The 21,293-nt window shown below is 40.4% G+C and overlaps 1 protein-coding gene across 1 annotated transcript in view; it reads left to right on the top strand.

The window, feature by feature from the left end:
* Positions 1-21,293, top strand: part of adgrb3 (adhesion G protein-coupled receptor B3) — a 104,033-nt gene that overhangs the window by 62,255 nt on the left and 20,485 nt on the right. The window contains exons 11-16 of the mRNA XM_029521018.1: positions 1,750-1,818; positions 4,766-4,874; positions 9,053-9,199; positions 10,097-10,172; positions 11,747-11,849; positions 12,386-12,429. Of these exons, the coding sequence (XP_029376878.1) occupies positions 1,750-1,818; positions 4,766-4,874; positions 9,053-9,199; positions 10,097-10,172; positions 11,747-11,849; positions 12,386-12,429 (548 nt within the window). The remainder of the gene's footprint in view (positions 1-1,749; positions 1,819-4,765; positions 4,875-9,052; positions 9,200-10,096; positions 10,173-11,746; positions 11,850-12,385; positions 12,430-21,293) is intronic.

Genomic DNA, 21,293 nt, shown 5'->3' with positions numbered 1-21,293 from the left:
CACATCCTAAACTATTTCATCTCATCATGTCGGGGTAGACTGCTGTCTTGATCCTCTTTATGTCAATAGGATGATGGAGATTACAGCTAAAGCTCCGCCTCCATCAGCAATAAGATAATTTATGACCTCAGAGCAGTGTCACTTTGAAAGACGCCCTTCTCTGGCATCTTTGTGCAGGCCTACATGCCTGTTACAATTCCTGTATGTTTTTATCTGTGCGTGTGAGTGTTTCTGAATTAGGGGGGGGGGGGGGCTTTTTGGCCTGGATTGGTTTTGCTCATGCTAAATGGGAAAGAAGTAATTGGTTCTGGAAAACCTAATTCTCTGGTTTAGTTTTCATGCAAATCTCAAATCTTGCTTTGTTACAGTATCAACCTTGTTTTTGTTTTTGTTCTGTGTAGAGATAAGAGCAAGAGCACCAGCACATCAGAAAAAGAATCAGGCATTTTCTGTATGTGGGAAGACACTGTTTCTGCTTGTAATAATGTGAAAGTTCAGTTGGCTTTAAAGTCCCATAAAAGAGTACACTATCTGCTGACTAATAAGCTTTTTCAGTATATTGAATATGAAATCTTGCTCATATTGTTAGGTACATATTTCCCGGTCTAAAAGAGATGAAATGAAGGCAAAAACTGGAATAGAAAGAAAGAAAAGAACAACTTGCTGACGGTAATATAGTATCCAGTGATGAAAGATGTATATCACGATCTGAGCTGGAGCATCTTCAGAAAATGATAGGATGTAAGTGGCCTATATTCCAGATAAGGGCATAATGAAATCACAAAAACGTTCAAAACGCTTAATTACGCTTCCAGAGTGTAGATGTAATTGGAAATAAAGATGTCCTTTGCCTCAGTTTGCTTCTGGTTTCATGCACATTTTTCACTTTTATCCACTGGACCTGGTAGCACCCTGCAGAAATAAAGCCTAAATATGCCGGCCATAGGTGGACAATCTGGGTCCCATTCAGCCATTTTCCCACCATGGCAGATCTATGATATGAGAACAGCATCCTGTCTCCGGCTGTTATGAGAGCTTTGTTGTGTGTGTGTGTGTGTGTGTGGGCAGACAGGAGAGCAGTCAGCCAGCCCACCCCCTCTGTGCGCCTCTGCGCTAATGCAGTGTTAAAGTGGGCACATTACCACCAGAGGGAGCATAAGCATTCAAGTAGAAAACAAGATAGCCCGTGTCAAGAGAGAGAGCCACTCCCTCAGGCACATTGTAGACCAGACGAAATAACAAGGCTAAAGATCAGACAAGGGTCCTATTACTACTGCAGGCATGCACCCCAAGCAGCCCCTGCTTTCCGCAGCTGAAGACAATCCACACAGCTGCTCAGCCATTCCCTTTCATCTTTTTTTTTTTTTTTCCTGATTGGAGCTTGTGCTTCTCTCCTATGGCATTAAGTGGTAGTTGCAAACTGCAGGGATTCAACGTGTCTTTTGTTGTTGTTGCTTTCTTTTTTTATCAGTGTTGATCCATATATTCTATATATCCTCTAATCTTTCTCCAACATGGGTTCGGTGGCAAATTTCCTGTGGCTGTTGAGTTCTGCAGTGAATGTCATTATTCCTTCATCGACATCCACATTTTCTGCAATCATAAATTTCACTATCCTATCTATAAAAAGGCTTTTCTGAGTGTAGTGTTTATCTGTCATGATTTAAAAAGCATCTTGCTGCCATGCCTGTAATCTGTAATGCTTGTGTGTGGGTGTGTTATATATTTCTCCTTTCATCATCTTCACAGAACTTCTTTCAAATCATCAGCAACCTCTTGGAGGAGGAAAATAAGGAGAAATGGGAAGATGCACAAAAGGTAGGCATATGGCGGTGCGCTTAGTAAATAATTCAGGTTTCTGCTTGCATGACTGTTTGCGTGCCTCAAAAATGATCCTCAAGCTTGTGTTGCAGCCCATCCGTCTTAGTAGTGGCGATAAAGAAAAGACACCTTGATAGTGAGATGACGTCATGCTTAAACATATCGGCGTGAGAGGTCATTTAGCTGAAGTGACATCTGGCCTCATTTGGAAAGTCAGTTCCTCACACTTCCACTTGGTGGCAGCAACACTGCCACAGAGACCGCCCAAGCATCACCACTGCAGGACTCATTTCCTCCTGCACACATTGCCTCTCCCAGCTGATACAGATCACGGCAACCAGTGCGATTAGGCAATTACCTAAGTTGAATTTCATAGCAGTGACAAACCGTTTAGACATTTTATTGCTTGTACCACAGCAGCTAAGCCTCCTGTTACTTGTCTGTCTTTCTCTGACGTTGTACGGCAGCTCCACCATAAGGAGTGGCAGTGTTATAAAAAGAAGAACAGCTTCAATATTCAATACAAATACAAGGCCAACAGCCACTGAAGCACTGCAGTAATGCACTTTAGATGAAAATGTGAGTAGAGAACAGTGCGTTTTTCCAACACTGTGCTTGTCCGTGGAGATTAGCTTCGGATTGCTTCTCTCAGCTTCAAAGGTGGCATCTCCCATTTTCAAAACTGCCACCAGTGTGTGAGACAACCTGAACCCTGAATTCACGCACATTCAAAACTCTGACAGAGATACCATCTGTGATGACTGCACGTCTAGAGAGGGCATCTGCTCTGCTGTCACCTTCACTGGCAAATTGACTTAAATTAGCTATCACTTGCACCGACACATGACTGAGGCACTCTCTTAAAATGAGTTAGACCTGGTTTTGTTGCTGTTCCGCCATGGTTGACTTCGTCAAAGATCTTTGGGGGCACGCAAGCAGTTCAAACTCTGCCAGGAGTGGCAGTCCTGGCTGTCTGTACGGGCAGTAATTAGGTGTTTACTCACTGCAGCTTTAGTTTGGCAGGCCCCAAAGGTAGGCTTTCAGTGTGAGGGGCTCACAAATGAGCAGTTTCGTCAGTAAGAATGCATCAAAGATGGAGACAGACGGATCAGAAAAAATACAGGAGAGGGACAAAAAAAAAAAAAAAATAGGAGAAGTTGGCTGTAAGATTGAACACCCCAGAAGAGATATGTGACATGCTCGATTATTTCTGTAGTTATGTGTGCCTGTCTAAGAAATACTGCTTCAGTTTTGGGAATCCACCAAGAGGACACTGGCTAAGCGATGTTTTTCCTTCAAGGGTCTCAGATTTCCCCTCTTATGGACTTTTCTTGCATTAATGAGTATTCTGAGCTCATTTTTCCTCAGCACCCACACACTGCGCACTGTGGAAATTCAAAACACTTGGATGAAACACCTCACTATGAGGTTTGTACTGGGTGTAGAATTGGCTCTGTGCAGAGATCACTATATATTCACCTCCTGTCACTGTTACCATGGCAAGGAAAGGAAGAGCTCTGTCTACAGAAGCTCCACTGCAGCCATTTCCCTCCGCTGCCTTCACATCTCATGGTTGCCATGGAGACCAGCAGAATGAGCATGACTGCACTGTGCGTCAGACATGCCGGAAGGGGCGATGTGATGTGCTTTTTCTCCCCCACTATGGCCCTCACTCTGCTGTGTCAGAAGCTCTCAATTTCAGCATCAATGATCTGCTTCCCTGGCAGAGCAGCACACGTCAAGGCATGTGCAAATACACAGAACACAAGGTGTTGCCGAGGAGGGAAATACCTGCCTCAGGTATCTGTTGAATAGCAACCCTGAGTGAGGTGTTAATTGCTAAACGTCACTCAAGGCTTTTCAATTTGCTTGAAATCACCACAGTGAGCTCACACATTTGTGAAAGTCCTGCAGTAATATTTGTATCAGCTGACACATTTGCTGCTGCTGCAGAAATGTACTGATACTTTGATACTCTGAATTTGGCAAATGTGTTATCTTGCAAATGATGCAGCAACACAACCTTTAATCAGTTTCTCACTATCTCCAGTGAGCGGACAAAACTGGTGGCCCTCCCAAAATCTACGCATTTTATTGAATTTGCCCCATCACCATGAGATTGGCAGCCAGACAGTGAACCAGTCTTTTGAATCTCAGTGATTGGATTAGTGAGCCTTTGATTTATGGAGTTGGAGGAAAGCGCTGACCGGACCGTTAGTCGCTGGTGGAGCCGTGGAGCTGACCGTGGTGCTGAATCCCTGCCGTTGCATTTTTCTCTCTGAGTGCTGGAGCCCATGAAGCGGGACATGATACCCCGGCAATCACCCTTGACTTGGCAGAGGCTTTCAGAAGAGAAGCCAACCAGCAACAGCTCTGTCTGCTTATAGTGCTGATGCTGATTTCACATCGACGGCTGAATTAGGGCTCCGGCAAGCTGCCCATTATTTCCTTGATGAACCAATTAATCATTTGATTGCTAAAGTATAAGAAACTAATGAAACAAAGCCCATCACAATTTCCCAGAATTAAAGGTTGAATATTCAAATAGCCTTTCGGTCCACACACAATCTAATACGTATGCACTATTGCCCAAGGCAAATTTCCCCTCGGGGTCAATAAATTCAGTTTTCCTTCATTTTTTTCATCACTGTTGCTTTAGTGTTTTTTAGCTGCATTATGTTTGTAGTGCTTCGGTTTATGTTTCACGTACTTCATATACTTTAACAGATATATAGTTTGATTAACAGTGTTCAGGAATAACACGGTTTCTAGCATAATAAATGCATGGCCTGCACTTTCCTTCTCTTATGCTTCACACTTTTATCCTTCCAGTAATTCCCTTCATTGATGCATTTGCAAAATCATGTTATGCCAGCAGTTTTTAAATTGGAATTGTCTCTTGTGTTGTTGTTTTGTTCTTGTTGTCCTGTCTTTGCTTCCCTAGATCTATCCAGGCTCAGTGGAGCTCATGCAGGTCATAGAGGAATTCATCCACATCGTTGGATTGGGCATGAAGGATTTTCACAATGCCTATTTGATGACGGGGAACTTGGGTAAGAATCAGCCAGCTTTTGCCCCCCTGACCTCCCTTTACCATTTATTTCTGCTCAACGTAGATATATAATCCCTGTGCTCTGCTGACTCCTCTTGTCAATTTCCCCACCAACATTAATTTGGGATAAATGATGCGTGGTAAAGGTGGGGGAGTAAAATTACTGCAAATCAATAATGTTAATTAAAACTGAGCCTGTGGTCTTAATGTGCTAAATTCCTATAAAAACATTACAACCCCAATACAATATTAAGAGTGTGCAGTGTAGCCTTAACCCTACAGAAGGAGGGATCTCAAGCAATGAAAAAAATGCACAAGCTGGTAATATTTACATTTTTTGATCCATGATTTAAATTCCTGTTTTTTTAAACATATCTGTGACAAAGACTGATAAAAGTCTGATTAAAAGCTTTATATTTTGAAGTAAAATGACAAGTTATTTTTCACAAATCTAATGAACCTTTTTTTTTTTTTCTGTGCCTCTGATTGAAGTCCAGGTTACAACTCCAGTCTTTGTGTGGACAATATTTCTCTTGCCTAATGTTCTCAGGGGTTCTTTTAGCTTTTGTCGCACAGCCTTTTGGATGATCTGAGGTCTCCGTGGCATTTCATTTCTTACTCAGCCATAAATGGTGTCTTACTGCGATGGAATAATAGAACTGCAGTCTTGATTTATTCATGCATGTGAATGGGAGCATGTACAGCGGTGCTGGTAGGCAATTCCTCGAATGGAGAGAGGTTTCTCTCTTGTATTCTTAACAATTGCAAACATTTGACCCACTTCTAGCAAAAAACTCACGCTTAGTGGCTCTTTGTGGTGTACAATTTCCATAGTGATGAATGCTCTAGGTAGTCCGCAGAACAGCTTACCAATCCATGGTAGCATGATACAATGAATGCACCCATCAAAATGCCATTATGAAACACTGTGAGAGGCAAATGAAGTAATGGACACTTAGAAATAAGGCTTGAATGCATCCCGTAATGCTAAGCATTAATGAATTCTCTCACGGATGTACAGAGTATTTCTTTTTTATACGTCTTCCAATTTGGCATGATACCGGTCCTCCAATCCTGTTTATCACTGAAAAAGCATTACCACATGGCACTTACTCTGAAGACAATATGCAGTCTATATTGTGAAACACACAGTAAGACTCTGAGGTGTAATTCAACTTCTCTTTTATAAATCAGTAATATGATTGTCTGGCTTGTGCTCAAATGTGAAGTAAAATGGATCGAGACCTTGTCTGTCCTTCAGACGTAATTATTATTTTGGTGAACATGGAGCAATGATGCCACTCTGCATTGTGTGTCGATATCAAATAAAGCTTGAAGGACTCTACTGAAGGCCCCCCCCCCCGCCAAAACCCATATTTTACTGATCCTTCTCGTATTCAAAGTGATGGATATTTTTAAAAATTTCATTAGTTACAATTGACTTTATACAACATGAAATGGCATCACAGTGAACCCGTCTACAAGAAAATGTGCGTGGTGCTCCATGTGATGTGCAATTTTGAATTCTAAAGTATTCCTCGTTAATGCGGACCTTCAGTATTCTGTAAATTAACAAATCTCTTACATTTGACCATGTGCATTTTAGCTCCTTTTCCTGGTCCCATCCATAACATTGGTATGCACTACTGTATAGCTGCCTCTAGATTTTCACCCCATTAGTGAGATTAATGTGTATTGTGTGTGATGTGAGAGGAAGTTTTTATTACTTTCTTTTCTATAGCTCAGAAAAAATACAGAGCAAGAAGTTTCAATATAACTTTAGGTCACCAAAGTGCAGCTGTAACGTTTATACATCAACTAAAAGCCCACAAAAGCCCACATAATTTAATTCGGTTAAGGCACTTCTATGAACCTCAGCATTACATTACAAGGTGACCACTCTGGTGATGTAGAACTGAGACAGGCAGAGTTCTCAAGCTGCTTTTTTGAAAATCTTAGCACAGAGGCAGAGGGGCCATTTGGCTTTTGTGCAGTTACTGGAAGATGTAGCAGTAATCAGCTGCCTCTCACTGATATCAAAAGCTCATTGAGTGCACAAAATGACTACATGTTTTACCTGCGTGTTATAAATGTCAGGGGAAATGACTGCTTTTCGTGTTTTGTTCCATCATGCACCAAGAAATGTGGTACAGTATGTCTTTGTCTAAGTTTGCGAATCTCAGTCTTTTATTTATTTTTTTAGTTTTCACATCTTGGTGTCACTGTATGGAAATATTTGCCACTATATTATGCATGGCTACCACATAGGAGGTGGAGTTTACAGGGTAATTATTTTAGCCCTGGACACAGCACAAGCTTTGGTCGCCAGCCACACAGTAATTTCAGCTCACACCACTGAGCCTTGTGTTGTGGCTCTTTTTGATTAAAGGAATGGAAAGTTTTGTGGATCTATTGGTGCGATCCAAGTGGGGAGCATCTGGCTGAGTAAGATATTGCGGCATCATTTCGTCACTAATTTATGGCAGCCTCCTGACACTTAGATAAATACTGGCTGTCACCAGTGCATCGTCCTCTGTTCTCCTACTTTTAGTCAAATAACCTTGATTGCAAAAAGCTCTCTGCTCCAGCAACTAACTCTCTCTCTCTTTTCAGCCAAACACTTGGAGGACAAGCAAAATGATATTTGAACATGTTAGAAATTACATTAAACCCTGCTTTAAAGGTGGAATTCATCGTGCACTTTCAACACTTTTGTTCTGGCAGTCCATTGTCTGAATGTGCTTCATGGTCAAGAGAAAGACTGATTGCAATCAAACATACATGAGATGGTGGAAAATGCTCTGTGATAGATCTTTTGTGCAAAATGTTTATGTTGTTCAACTCAGACAGTTAACTTAATGCTGAGCCTCCCATGAACACATTCAAATGTAATAATCATGGCCGTAGTTTGTTTTCATGAAGATGAGCAGTGCAGAATTTCCCCAGTGTGCTGAACGACTGTTCGGAAGCATCACAATACTAAACGATTGTTTTATTTTTGCTGCTTGGCTCCATCAGGCAAGTGCAAAGCCCCATTTACCTGTAGAATTACCCAGAACCCTGAAAGACAGCCTTCCTAGCACCCTGTTGTGTTTCACAGCGTGCCTTGTGACTAAAGCTATCAACACAAACACACAAAAACACACACTCACCACTGCTGCTCCGAGCATCTGGTGCTGTGAAAAGGCCTCTTTGCAAATGGCAGCTCTTGTGGTATTCTGTGATTTCAAGCCTCCTGCTTGATCATCCCCAACACAGAAGACACACCTTCACTGTTACCGCTTTCACACAATCATGGAACCTTTCCAGGATTCAAATTGTATTACTGGCAGAGCACAAGGAACAATGAGGCTTTTGCATCAATGGTAGGATTAGCCTCAGATTCCCCTCACTGAAGCACCACCTGACTGCAACTAGATGTGATACCGGGTGGAGATTAGTGCAGCTTTATCTTTCCCTTGTAATTCTGAGGCCTTTTCAGCTGATCCTTGGTATTTTCCTTGTTGTTACCTTAGTGTATGGAGGGGCCTTTTATGGCACCTCAGCGGGGACGTAAAAAGGGGAAGAGTGATTAGGCAGATTATCTGTCTTTCAGAGTGTCCATGTTGTGGTTAATGGAGACTTGTAAGCACCACTTCCCTCTAATTTGATTTTGATATACACTATACAATTCAGGTTAACAAGTGAATGTTGGTAATTTTGTGTTTCTCAGTATATCAAAACTAAAAATACAAATACATGTGCACATTGCTTTGTATGAAGACTGGAGAATCCAAACCAATCCAGCTGACTTGGACCTGTACAAAACCTTAACATGGCATTTTGTATATACGGTTTATATTATGTTAGTGACAGAGCCAGTCTTATTCACAAATGGGAGTAATCAGTATAAAATTATGGTTGTGCACAGTTGAGCATAAATATTATGCATGTAAACAAATAGAAACCAAAGAAAAACATGAATATTCATCTGTGTGTGTGTGTGTGTGTGTATTTCTTAATTCAAATATGATGAATCTTGCCTGAATTTGTATGCAATTTTCCTAATTACACGCTGACCTTTTGGTTAATGTGTCTCAGGTGATACAACCATGGAACCATCGACTAACTTATAAATACTTCTAAGTGTATTGATCGTAATGTTTTTCTTCATTGGCCTGTTTGTTTGAAATTCTGCAGTGGCCAGCATCCAGAGACTTCCAGCAGTGTCTGTGATGACTGACATCAACTTCCCCATGAAGGGTCGTAAAGGCATGGTTGACTGGGCCAGGAACTCTGAAGATAAAGTGGTCATCCCGAAGGGGCTCTTTGTTTCCCAGTCAGCAGGTACGTGACCGAATATATTTCACATTCATCCTGTTGCTAGTCGGACGCATCTTCCCTCAGGAGCCACATGAACAAACTCCACGTACAAACCCTAACTGTTGTAGAATAAACGTGTAAAGTTTATTTCTGTTTAAAATCAGCTGTAACATTTTTTTAGCATCTGCAAAGGAGACGGTGGTAGAAATATAAGATAAATGCATTTCGAATATATTATGACAGATTTAGTGGCCTCTGCTGAGGACTGGAAAATAGAAATCTTGACATTTCAGCAAAAGCTGAATGAATAATCATATCTGCTTCTAAGACTTACAATAAAACTTTCACACAGTCACATCAATCTTCTGCAGAACATATATTTTTTACATTTCTGCTACACCACCCTTTTTATAAAGTGAAATAATGCTTTGAATAAAGCCACTGTGCTTGTTCAGTAACTGTTTTCCATACGCTCCACATTTTTCAGCATTTTCAACTTGCCACTGTATATTCCAATCTGGAGCCAGACAATTTGGTTAATTGTTGTAATCAGTCTTATCTGGAATGCATCAAAGATAACAAAACAGGGAATTGATTAGCAGTGTGTGTGCCATGCGCCCAATCCCACCCACTCTCATTGCAACAGCATTCGAGGCTGATTCTATAGGAGACTTAAGCACTTTGTCTACTGCAGTCAAAAAACTACAGATTTGCAGCTTTACTTAGGCCAAGTGTTACTCTCAATTGCAACTGCCATGAATATTTCCATGTAACTGGAAGGTATAATTTCAAAGTATTAAATATGCAGTAAAGACATTTAAATTTTTTTTTTTTTTTTTTTTACCTGGCAACAAGATCCACTTATATGTCCTCGCATAGGCCTAATGGCAGTGTTAATTAATGCTTCATTTTCTCCTCCAGATATGGAAGGATCCCCTGTCTTCATTTTGGGAACCGTTCTTTACAAGACGCTTGGACTCATGCTGCCTTCACCAAAGTAAGAGGACCACATTTCCACGTCTGTATTTTCTGGTCTGCTGGCAAACAGAAACATGAGAGAGATTTAATCCTTTGGAAGCAGCAGAGGTGTCAATTTTTATTCAAAGTAATAGATCACGTCTTAAAAGCAGACTGTGCCTGACTCCTGTGTCCCACAAATGTTCCACTGAATAGGCATGAAATTAAAAGTTTCAACTATGAAGAAAGAGAAAATGTAATTGTTGCACTGCTGCTGTCGAATTTTCTGATTTAAAACAAAGTTCGCTGTTGTTTTGAGTTTGTTTTCCAGTTATAAATGCCATCAAAAAAGTCGCTAAGTAAAGCGTTAACCATTGACTGGAATAAGTAGTTCATTGAAGATGACATTGGTGTCTGGAAAAAAGCAGCAGGATGCTTCAAACAAACACCTGTCAGACCAATCAACAAGTCTCTGGCACTAAGGTCCCAAGGACAGAGCGGTCACTCGAGGACCGGCCAGGCCAGCTGTCACAGGAAGAGCTGGAGTCCTGCATGTGCATGTGGAGCTGGGACGGGACACTGAAGAATAAACTCCATGTGCCATATTTGAACTTTGTGAAACTTGTGAAAGAAGAAAATCACCTTCTCACCAGTAAAAGTCAGTAATGTCTCTGTGCACTTAGAGGGAGAAACTCTCCATTTACTCCATCGATTTCTTTCTTTCTTTTTTTTTTTTTTTTTTTTTTTTTTATGAGTGCTGGCTTGTGTAGAAAAAAATGGCAAAATGTTCCCAGCTCAAGTGAAGCGGGTAAGGATGCGAATCTTCACCTCTATTTCCTTTGTGGTGATGAGAGATGCTAGTAGATTACACCATCTTATAAACAGAATATACTGTCAGCTACACAAAAGCAGAATATGGTTTCTGAAGCAGGACTACACGGACAGATTTTAAAAGGCATGGGGTACAAAGAAGCGCTCATTTAGTTCAGACAAGCCTTTGATATGTACTTTTTCATTCCTGCTCCAATTGCATGTTTTGGACACCTTGCAAACATCCTGTATAGCTGCCTTGACATCTAATGGCAGCTTTTTTTTTTTTTTTTATCATCTTCCTTTTATTAAGCATGTCATTTTGCATTCAGTGTAAGCCGACAGGAGAAAATACCTCTGACTAATACTCAGCTAAATTAAAAATTAATTTGAAGAACTCTACACTATAAATTCGAGATAAATAGATTTGCCAGCAGAGTGGAGAGAGCTTTCAAGTCAAAATACGGGCGCAAAATCCTCTCAGAAACGTCTAATCAGGTTTTAATGCCAGTATTCCTTATAGATCCTACACAAGTCTCATTGACTATGCTGAAATATAATCCTTAGGTGTTACTACTTCTTCACAGAGCGTGTAAAGAGTTCTCAGGTGTTTGAAGGGAAATCAAGGTTACAGATTTGAACAGTGGAAATGTCGTACAATGTTCCTCGTTCATATCCACGAGCTGAGTTTAGCAATCAACAGGATGTGAACCTCTGTGTTGGCACTTTGTGATACTTGAGCTTGAGTGAAGTTTTTTTGGTAATTTGTCTTTCTTTTTTTTTTGGCTTCTCTGTTTGACTCAGGAACCACACAGTTGTGAACTCCAAGGTCATTGCTGTGACTGTGAGACCTGAGCCCAAGGCGACAGAGTCCCAGCTGGAAATTGAATTGGCTCACCTGGCAAATGTAAGCGCCACAGAATCACAGAAACTGACATCTTCACCAAGATCAGCAAGGGAAAAAAAAATCACCTTTATGCTAACAAATATTGCCTTCTGTGCTAGTCTTGGGATAAAATAGTGAAAGGTTGCCCCTTCCAACCCCACAAAAAAAAGACTTTTCTGTTGATTGAATGTACTATGACAATGACCACTGAACACAATATCTCCCATTAGCCAGTACACAATGTTGGTTAATCAGCTCTATAATTAATTTGCAATCGCCCGGTATCAGATAACTGCAAGGACAATCCCTTTTATGATCCAGGCCTTTTTATTAATCTTGGACATAAAGCCCATGTAAGTCTGAACGGGTCAGCAAAAGGGTGTGTTTGTGTGTTTATGTAATATCCACTCCAGTTTATGGTTTCTGTGTGATCCGTGAAGCACATTTTCAAAAGAGCCACACAGCAGGACAAACATGCAGTTGGTTCATTATGATGATGATGATGATCTATTATCATCACAATTTACCCAGTTTTGTTCTTTTTTTTTGCCTTCCAGGGAACCATGCACCCTTACTGTGCACTGTGGGACAGCTCCATAATGTAAGTTAGCATGCACTTTCAATTTTCTTAATCTATTATTCAGAAGTGTCATAGTGTTATTTTCAATATTATCTGCTTGTTATGAAATTGTGTCTGTGCGGCCTGCGTTAATATATACCAATTAGAATAACATATTTGGCATGTGCGTCCCTCTTTGCAAAGATACTAAGTAGCACAATAGCACAACAAAAAAAGGGGGGAAAAAATCAACCAGTAATATTTGATATATTGATTTACTTAAAGTTGTTAATTTGGTGGACAGAATAATAGGAATTCCATCCATCCATTATCCGTACCACTTATACATCAGGGTCGTCAGGCGGCTGAAGCCAATCACAGCTAACATAAAAAACAAATTACATAACGAACAAGAATGCCTTGTGTGATAATATGGCCCTCTATAAAAGTCTAGCTGCAAACGCAGTATACTTTCCCTGAGCCTGACGTGCTGATCGAAGTAAGTAATATGCTATGTGATATCTATAATAATCAAACTAGACACTAACTAGCTGTGTTGCGTTGGCTTCAGCAGACCTGTGTTTCTTCTGCATCGTGAGATGGTAACTTACTGAGATACAAACAGGCCAGAAAGTTTCTTCCTGAAGTGTTTGAAATACTGCAGGATTATGTAACTTAGCAAAAACGCAAAACATTAAGTCACGATCAGGGAGTTCATAAACCCTAGACGCCAGAGAAAACCACAGCACCATTTAAACATCACAAAAAAAAAAGAAGTTCTTCTATTAGGTTACATACTGTAACGTGTAACTTGTTATTCTGTCCACACCCTCCACATTCACACACTTCATTAAAGCGCCTCTGAAACTATACGGCGCTGCCTAACGCCTATCTTTTGAAGGTTGGCTTGTTTTGCCGGAGTCTGGTGTTGTGATGCTTGTCACTGTGTTTGCAGCGGAGTGATTTTTGTTCTTGCGTAGTTAACATTTGACAGCCGTGGTCTTGTTATAGTGTCACTTGTTAAAACCAAAGTTTTTGGAGCATTTCCATCCAGAGAAAGTCGACTTTTCTTGCTGTGTTGCACTGAGGCCTGTTCACTGTCTCAGCTGGAAGCGACTATTTACTAATTACACACACACACACACACACAAAAAAAAAAAGAAATTTTAGCTAATAGCTGTGAATTATTTATTAATTATAAGCCTTAGATTATTTTTTAGCAAGCTATTTGTATTGTTATTTATGCCCAGCAGTTTTTCAAGTAATAGCTATTCCATTTATTTGCATTCTATAATTGTCTCTCTGTGTATAGTAGTCTTAATTATCGCTAGAACAGTCCGAGCTCCCTAGGAGGGATTCAGACAACAGCCCAGGCACAGGATGGACAGGAAAGGATGCATGTGTGTGTTGGAAGCAGTGCAGAAAACGACTGCTGGTCCGTGCCTGCATGTCACATGCTACAATGTGCGGGAGCACATGTGGTGTCAGACCGCAGTGTGGTGAACTCTCTCCTGGTTTTTTTGGGTGCGTTGTAAACGGACGCAGGAGTTGTTCCCCTTCTGCTGCATTTCTACCAAAGCACAGTAGCTGCTCAAGGCATTTTGATATATATGTGTGTGTGTGTGTGTGTGTGTATGTGCATTGCTTTTCTTTTTTCACCCAACACGAGGATTTGTGTTTTTAAAAGCTCCCTGCTGTCACCATTAGCAACCAGAACTGAAATCTTAATTTTAATTGTCTCAAGTTCGATCTAATCTTTAAATGTGTAGATTGGTCCTGCCTTCTAAAACAAAAAGTGTTTAAGGAATATTTTGTGTTAATCCGTGATTAAGATGGATTTTGTGTGAAATTTTTTTGGTTGTTTTTTATTTTTGTTTCGTTTTTGTTTTCTTTATGGGAAACAGCAGCTGTGTGCAACCTTAGCCGACAGCTAACTTTGGACTAGCATTTGAATTGTGCATGGTTTGTCCTCTATCGTGGTATTTGAGGGCAACAGGCCTATTTTTGAACAGCAAAGATACAACCGAGACAGCTCTGCTTCATTCTCTTTCTCCAACTTTCACAAACCAAGAGTTTAATATCAGCATTTTTATGTCTTACACTCAGTCATTTCAATCAGAGCGCCACCGAATGACTCCATGGTATGATTATCTTGTTCATTTCAAACGGTTGGCTCGTCCTAGCAGCCACTCTCAGGACTCATTGAGGGGGTAATAAACCATCTGTCAGCCATGTTGGCTCAGACCAAATGAGCGTGCTCACTGTAACAATTAGCAGAATGAAAATGTTGTTCACAAGTGGAGAGCTGTGTCCTTTGTGTTTGCTGTCGCACTGACTCGCTGTGGTCCAGACGCACAACATGAGGATACTAAGCTGAGCACTGGAGGCAGCTACAGTGAGGCAGCTGCTCAGCTGCTTTTCTCTCACCACAGGAGGGGGGCATAAATATTCTTATGTGACAACTGGAAGAAGAGAACATGCTGTTCATCACTACAAGCTATAGTCTGATACCGTGATGGAATCCATAAAAAGCCGTACAAATAAATAAAAAGTATTTACATTTTTTTGTATAGAATACAAGATCAGTAATTTTGTGCGGTATTGATTACTTACTGAAACAGAGAAGGTAGAAAAACCTCCAACATTTCAAATGTGCTTATTTTTTTAATGTGTGAGTGATAATGATCCAATAATGTTGTAAATAATCATATAATACCTGCAATCAAACATTTATTACCAATAGTTTTTTGTAAAAATATGTTTTAATGCATTTTACTTTCACTATTTCTACTTTTTAGTACATAAAAGTAAAGGACTTAGCATTAATCATGGCATTAATGCTTGACCCGAGTAAATCTTCCAGCATTGATAATTAGCAATATTAAGAAGAGAAAGAATACATTTTTCATTTTAAATGTTGGAACAGAAATCAGTTTTGACAACATAATTACTTCCCAAACAATCTTCCAATTCTTTGCAGGTAAAAGCAGAATGACTGACCCATCGGTGGTACTATTGTCATTTCATAACATGTGCATCCGGGGAATGTTGTGTTTTGGCTGGTTGTGTAACCTTAGAGATCTGTACGATAACCTACATCAGCCTCCTTCTTCAAGCGGGATAAAAATAGAATTTAAAATGTGTAAATGTGTAAAAAACATGTTGGTATGCGACTCATCACTCCTGATCCAAAGAGCCAGTCTTAGTCTTTATTTCTTTTCTTTCATTTATTCTTCTGTCTGCAGCGCCACAGTGTCAAATCTAAACATGTCAGACACATACACTTTTATTGCTGCTTCAAATGTCAATATTTTCATCGTTCAAACAAGCCCAAAATTACCAATATGGCAGCACTGTGCCAAAGGAAAAATGAAACCCAACCCCGTGATTTCAGGACAGTTATCTCTCCTGTTGTCTTCAAAAATAAAGATTACATGTTTGCACCAGGGTGAAGATAGTCACCCATCAACAGTTCAGCCATTTACACCAGTCTGGATCACCCACCCTGAGCACCTTGTATAGCACCCAGAGGTGCTTCACAGGAGGTGGGGAACTGCTTCAGTTGTTGCAATGGTCCACCTAATAATTAAGTGATGTTAAGCCTTATTAAACAACCTCATGAGCAGAACACAGTGAGACTGGCGTTTGATTCCCCTTTTGGGGGAAAAAAAAAAAGAAAAGATCGTTTTTGTTTTGTATAAAATTTCACAGCATTAACCACGTTCTAGAAATCCTTCCATCTAGAATACTTCTTATTACCCCAACCCTTCTCGTTGAAATGGTACAAGTGAAAGAAAGGTCACATCAGCAAGTGCAAAAAACACTGTGGCTGGTCGCAGACAGCTGTGAGCTAGATATTGGGATCTATGGAAGCTATGTTATATATGCACCTGGATTCAAATAGAGTCACTGGCTCTCCACCTCAGGTGCAAATAGCACTGTTGGCTATGAACGCTAAGAAAATGGCATCGATCTATTTATTGCACTAATTCAATGCAGCTGTCAGATGTCTTATTATGGTGTGCATTTGTTGAAATCAGATAACTTCTCAGCCTGTCTGAGCTCAGAACTCATCATTCTTTAAATGGATTAGACAGATTCATTAATCCCATTTTCAGTGCTTTAATCACTTGCATAAATCCTGTCTGCTTAGTTATTCTAGACTGCCACTAAACTTGCAGAAAAAGAAAATTACAGGATGTCATTACAGCATTTTATATTTTTTATTTTTTATTTTTTTTCTCCTTTTTACATTCTCTCACAATTAGAAGCTTTTAAAATCCCCTGAATCTTTGTAAAGCAGCACAGGGAAAGCCATTTAAGTGTCTTTTTGACTTCTTAATCACAGATGTTCTAGCATCCCCTCTTTGATAATCCAGCACAGTCTTGTAGAGGCCAGACATTAAGCTGAAAGGGACAACCTCTACCAGCGAGGACCTGTAGATCCTGAAACAGCTTGCCAAATCAGGATTAACACAAACTCCCCCCTTTAAAACTTCTCTCAAACTGAACCCCATTTTTCCTTTTTCAGATTTATTTCCCCCTTTTCAATCTTTTCGCTTCCTCTTCTCAGCACTCTGGTGGTAATAACAATAATAATCTTATTAGTATGATTCTCCCATTAGTATTAAATGTAGCTTCCTTTGACGGTCCAGTGTGTCCAAACGTGTATGATACATTTAGCATAACTGCAGTCAGAAACAACCGCGCTGAGACTCTGAATTAAATGTTAATTCATTTTTAATGAAGCACACTTTCTACTTCAGTCAATTGAATGAACAACTAAGAGCTAACAGCTAAACTAAACACCTAAATAATTGCAATGTTTTATATATTGCAGGAAAATGCAACAAACTATTAACATCAAATTTTTAAAACATGATCTTAATCGAAAACCTGCTGATTAAAAGGAACGCACACCTTCAACCACTAATAATGACAGTATGGTTATCCAAACTGATCTCTGCACAGCAATTATATCTCAGTTGTGCTCAGTTTACACTGTGAATTTACCAGGAGCACTCTGTTTCCAGAGGGATCAAAGCACATTAATCATTTAGATGCCAAGGTAGGAGAAGCAGCTGTTGCAGTTTCAGGTTCTGCAAACATCTGGAGATGCTGGATTTGAGCCAAACAGGCCGCGTTGAACACCGCCCGCTGTTGTTGTTCTCCATCAGTAGTAGAAACAATCTAATTTGAGCAGGTCTGACTCTGAAGTAAGGTCACATCGTACAATGGTGGTAGTTATTTACTTTATGTGAGGCTGAGATGCAGATGTGACACGGCAGGCCAGTCATCCAGAACACGGGCCCGTGAAGCTAACAGTATAAACATTACACACTGTAATGTACAGTGTATTCATTTTTAAAGGGTAAAGTGTTTTTTATTCATGACCTGTGTCCTTACTGTTGTCATTTCAATGCTGCCTGTGTGAACCCTCACATTGTAGTTAATCATAGTTGTCTGCACTTTGAGCCTTTCATTATAGGTTTAAAGTGCCTACCCTGGATAAACCGTGGGGGAACTATACCTGCTGATGTTTCCGTATGTTTACAGTTCAGAATTTACATCCCGAGCTTTATATTTCACTGGAAAGTTTCATTTGATTTTTACCCTCTCCTATTGTATTTCCGCTGCAACTTTTTCCTCTGACGCTCCTTCTTTGACATCAAACCTTCTTTGACATTGTCATATTCGAGATCAGCGGCTGTCAAATTTTGTCACCTCATAGACCTCAAATATGTACATTAGCTCCACAGACAGGATCAGATTTAATCACAGGCGCCCGTGTAGACAGACTTTTTTTTATTATTATTATTATTATTATTATTAGAGGTTGGTTTTCAATGAAAACTGTCTATGCTGCAGATGTCGAAAAGATAACTCTTTATTCCTGGTGGATTCATTTATAATAACATTAAACTGATTGTAATTTTGCTTGGGAACTGTAGGTGTCCACTTTAGAACGATCCCTTTAAAAGGATGCCTGCAGGCAGTGGGTGATGTTTACGGAAATTCTCCAGCACAGACACAGATTGTATGATGGACACTAACCATGCATTAGTTGACAGTAGGAGGTGTTGAGAGACAGCAGAGAACATAAGTTGAGGTAAATCATACATAAACCCTGATATCACTATCACCCGATGTCACCAACAAATCTAAGCTGCAGGTTCTTGTTTATCACCTTTTCAAAGTGTCGTCCCACTCAGGATTAATAAGATTTTCCTCCCGTACACACTCATCCTGCCTGTCTTCTTATTCAGTTAACGTATGCGGTGTGGCCCACAAGCTACTATAAATTGCCCATCATCAAGAGATCCAAGATGGATAGAATATTTTGCCAGCATAGCCCCCGCCCTCCTCTGCCTGTCTTTGTATGTCAGTCTTTCAAGACATTCTAAAATTGCCTAAAGTGAATCGCCTCAGACACTCTGTAAGGCTGCAGCCCAGCGTCTGTCTAATCTAACGTGGACATGCCTGGAATTTGAAGAGGTTTTTGGATGGTTATCCCTCATCCCTGGGAAAATACATAAAGAGCAAATGGGTGTCCTATAACAAAATGACTGGAAAATTAAATCTATGAAGCTGCAACGTCGTCCAGCAGTGGGATGATCACGAGGTTGCAGAGCTTCACTGTGTGATTGTTAAGTGCGCTGCTTGGATATCTGGGTATGTTATGGGTTTAGTAATGAGATCTCTGTGGCCGCAGGAACTCAACCTGTCAAAGTACAGCGAGGAACACACGCTCCATTGTTTTTTTAGCAACTGTCTTTCTCTGTTTCCGTTAGATACACCGGTTTAAATTTTGAATGTGCCTCGAGCTTTGCTGACCTTTTATGTCGTTCTGCTGTCACTTGTCTTGACACCTAAACGTGTTTAAATTGGAGCACGATCAAACTCTGTCGCAAATTTCGATCCAGGAAGTTTTGCTACAAAGTTGTCAAAACATCACTGCGAGGATGGAAAGTGGTCAACCACCACAAGTCATGTCATCAGCCTCACAGTGGCTAACATCAACACTGACACTCTCTCCCGGGGATATTTTATATTCTAGGGTGACCGACCCTCCATAAGGTCAGACAACACATCACACATGGGGTGCATAAATCCCTCCATCTGCAGTGTCCTCCTGACAGCTTCTCCCACTGGCACAAAAGGAAGGCAAACATCTAGTGAGTCAACAGTTGGAAAAAGATCATCATGATGTGGTCTTGGTCCTCAGCATTGGGACTGGTGGATTCTTACAAAAAGTTATCAAGAAGTGCAGACATCACACATGCTACCAGTCACATCACAAAAACAAGTGTGCGATTGGACAGAGAGGTTTGCTGCTGAATGTGACATCGTGTTTCGAGTGAGCAGCACCATACTCAAAGCGTGATCTCAAGTGGGCAGCTGACGGGTGGGATGCTTATTGGTCACCCAATGACTTCAACATGGACTGTTTCTTACTACATCAAACTAGAAAAGCCTGCAATATATTTTAATTTTGCCAAAGCCGTAATAAAAAGTTCTTTTCCATCATGTTCAGCCTCCCCAGTAGCTAGTTTCACGCAGCATAGCAGTCTGCAGCCTTTCACTGGGCTCATACGTGGTCCACAGCAGCTGTTTTGGTTTGTACAAAAGAAAATTTTATCTTTAAGGTTCGCTCATCTACTGAAGGAAAGCTGAGAAAAACAACACTTAAAGGGAAGCTGAATATTGCGCTACTTTCTACATTTGTCGCTACAAAAGCCAAACAGCCCATCGTCACTTTAAATTGCTTCGGACTGCTGACAGCAACATGGTATTCATCAGAGCCTGGAGGTCATGCACGCCAGTAAAACTTTACCTTAACTGTCTTTTTCCAGTTAGCCAGGCACAACTCCTGTTATGCTACTAAGCGGCTTCATTAGAACTGTGACTACCAGCAATTTAGTTTTCTTCTGTATCTTTCTCTCATTTAAGGTTGAAGAAATTCTATTGTCATAAAATATAACTGGTCTTAGGACATTTCTGTGCTATTGAAGTCACAGGAAGGAGGAGTTTTCTGCTTTGTTCATATTGCTATAAATCTCTCAGTGGCGTTATGTCTTTAGGGAACCCTTCGAGAGCTTCACCAAGACTTTACTTTTATTTATTATTGCGAAATGTCAGTGTTTGAACCTTTCTTTATGAAGTCTTGGGATAAATCCTTGAAAAGCAGAATGGCACGTCCATTATGTTCTGATAGACCTTTAAAATGTGACTCAGGAATCCAGCCCTTTCTCCTGTGAGAAACCTTTAAAGAGAATGAGCTTCATACAATTACCTTTTTAAGATGGTACTACTAAAGGCATATTAACACTACTAGTTCTTACTGCAACTCAATTTACGAAGAACTAATGTTTTTTATGATTATTATTTTTATTTTTTTTATTTTGCATTCTTTTGCTAAGTGATAATGTTGCTTTCATCAGTTGCATCAGTTGTTTGTTCTAAACAATCTAACAGTCAAGTTAAGAAGACTCTGGATGGGGGAGGATGGAGTAGGATGAGGGAGAAAGGGAGCATATTTAAGATTCTTTTATTGTTTTTATTGCTGTGCACAGATAGCCCAGAGTTGGGGTCTGCTCTGCTTGGATTTTTGCAACTGCCTCCAGAGTTTCTTCCAGGAATGATGAATATTGCTGCCACACTGATCAAATGACAAAGCAGGATTTGCCTCCCACAGCAGAGGACACTTGGTATACAAATCACCTGCCAGCGAGCTTTATATTGTCCTCCGTCACAGCCGTGACTGTGTTTTGAGATGAAGAGGCTTTTATGAAGTGAAAAGGCAACAAGGTGTCTTCGTAGAACAACAGGTGCGCCGCCTGAGCGTTGGTGACACGAATCCTAATGCAAGATGAAATGTCTAGGCAGAGATTTGCTCTCTGGTCTCA

The sequence above is a fragment of the Echeneis naucrates genome, chromosome 15 (assembly GCF_900963305.1).
Source record: "Echeneis naucrates chromosome 15, fEcheNa1.1, whole genome shotgun sequence".
Lineage (NCBI taxonomy): Eukaryota > Metazoa > Chordata > Actinopteri > Carangiformes > Echeneidae > Echeneis > Echeneis naucrates.
The sequence above is the reverse complement of the archived record's forward strand: the minus strand, read 5'-3'. Positions and strand labels throughout refer to the sequence as shown.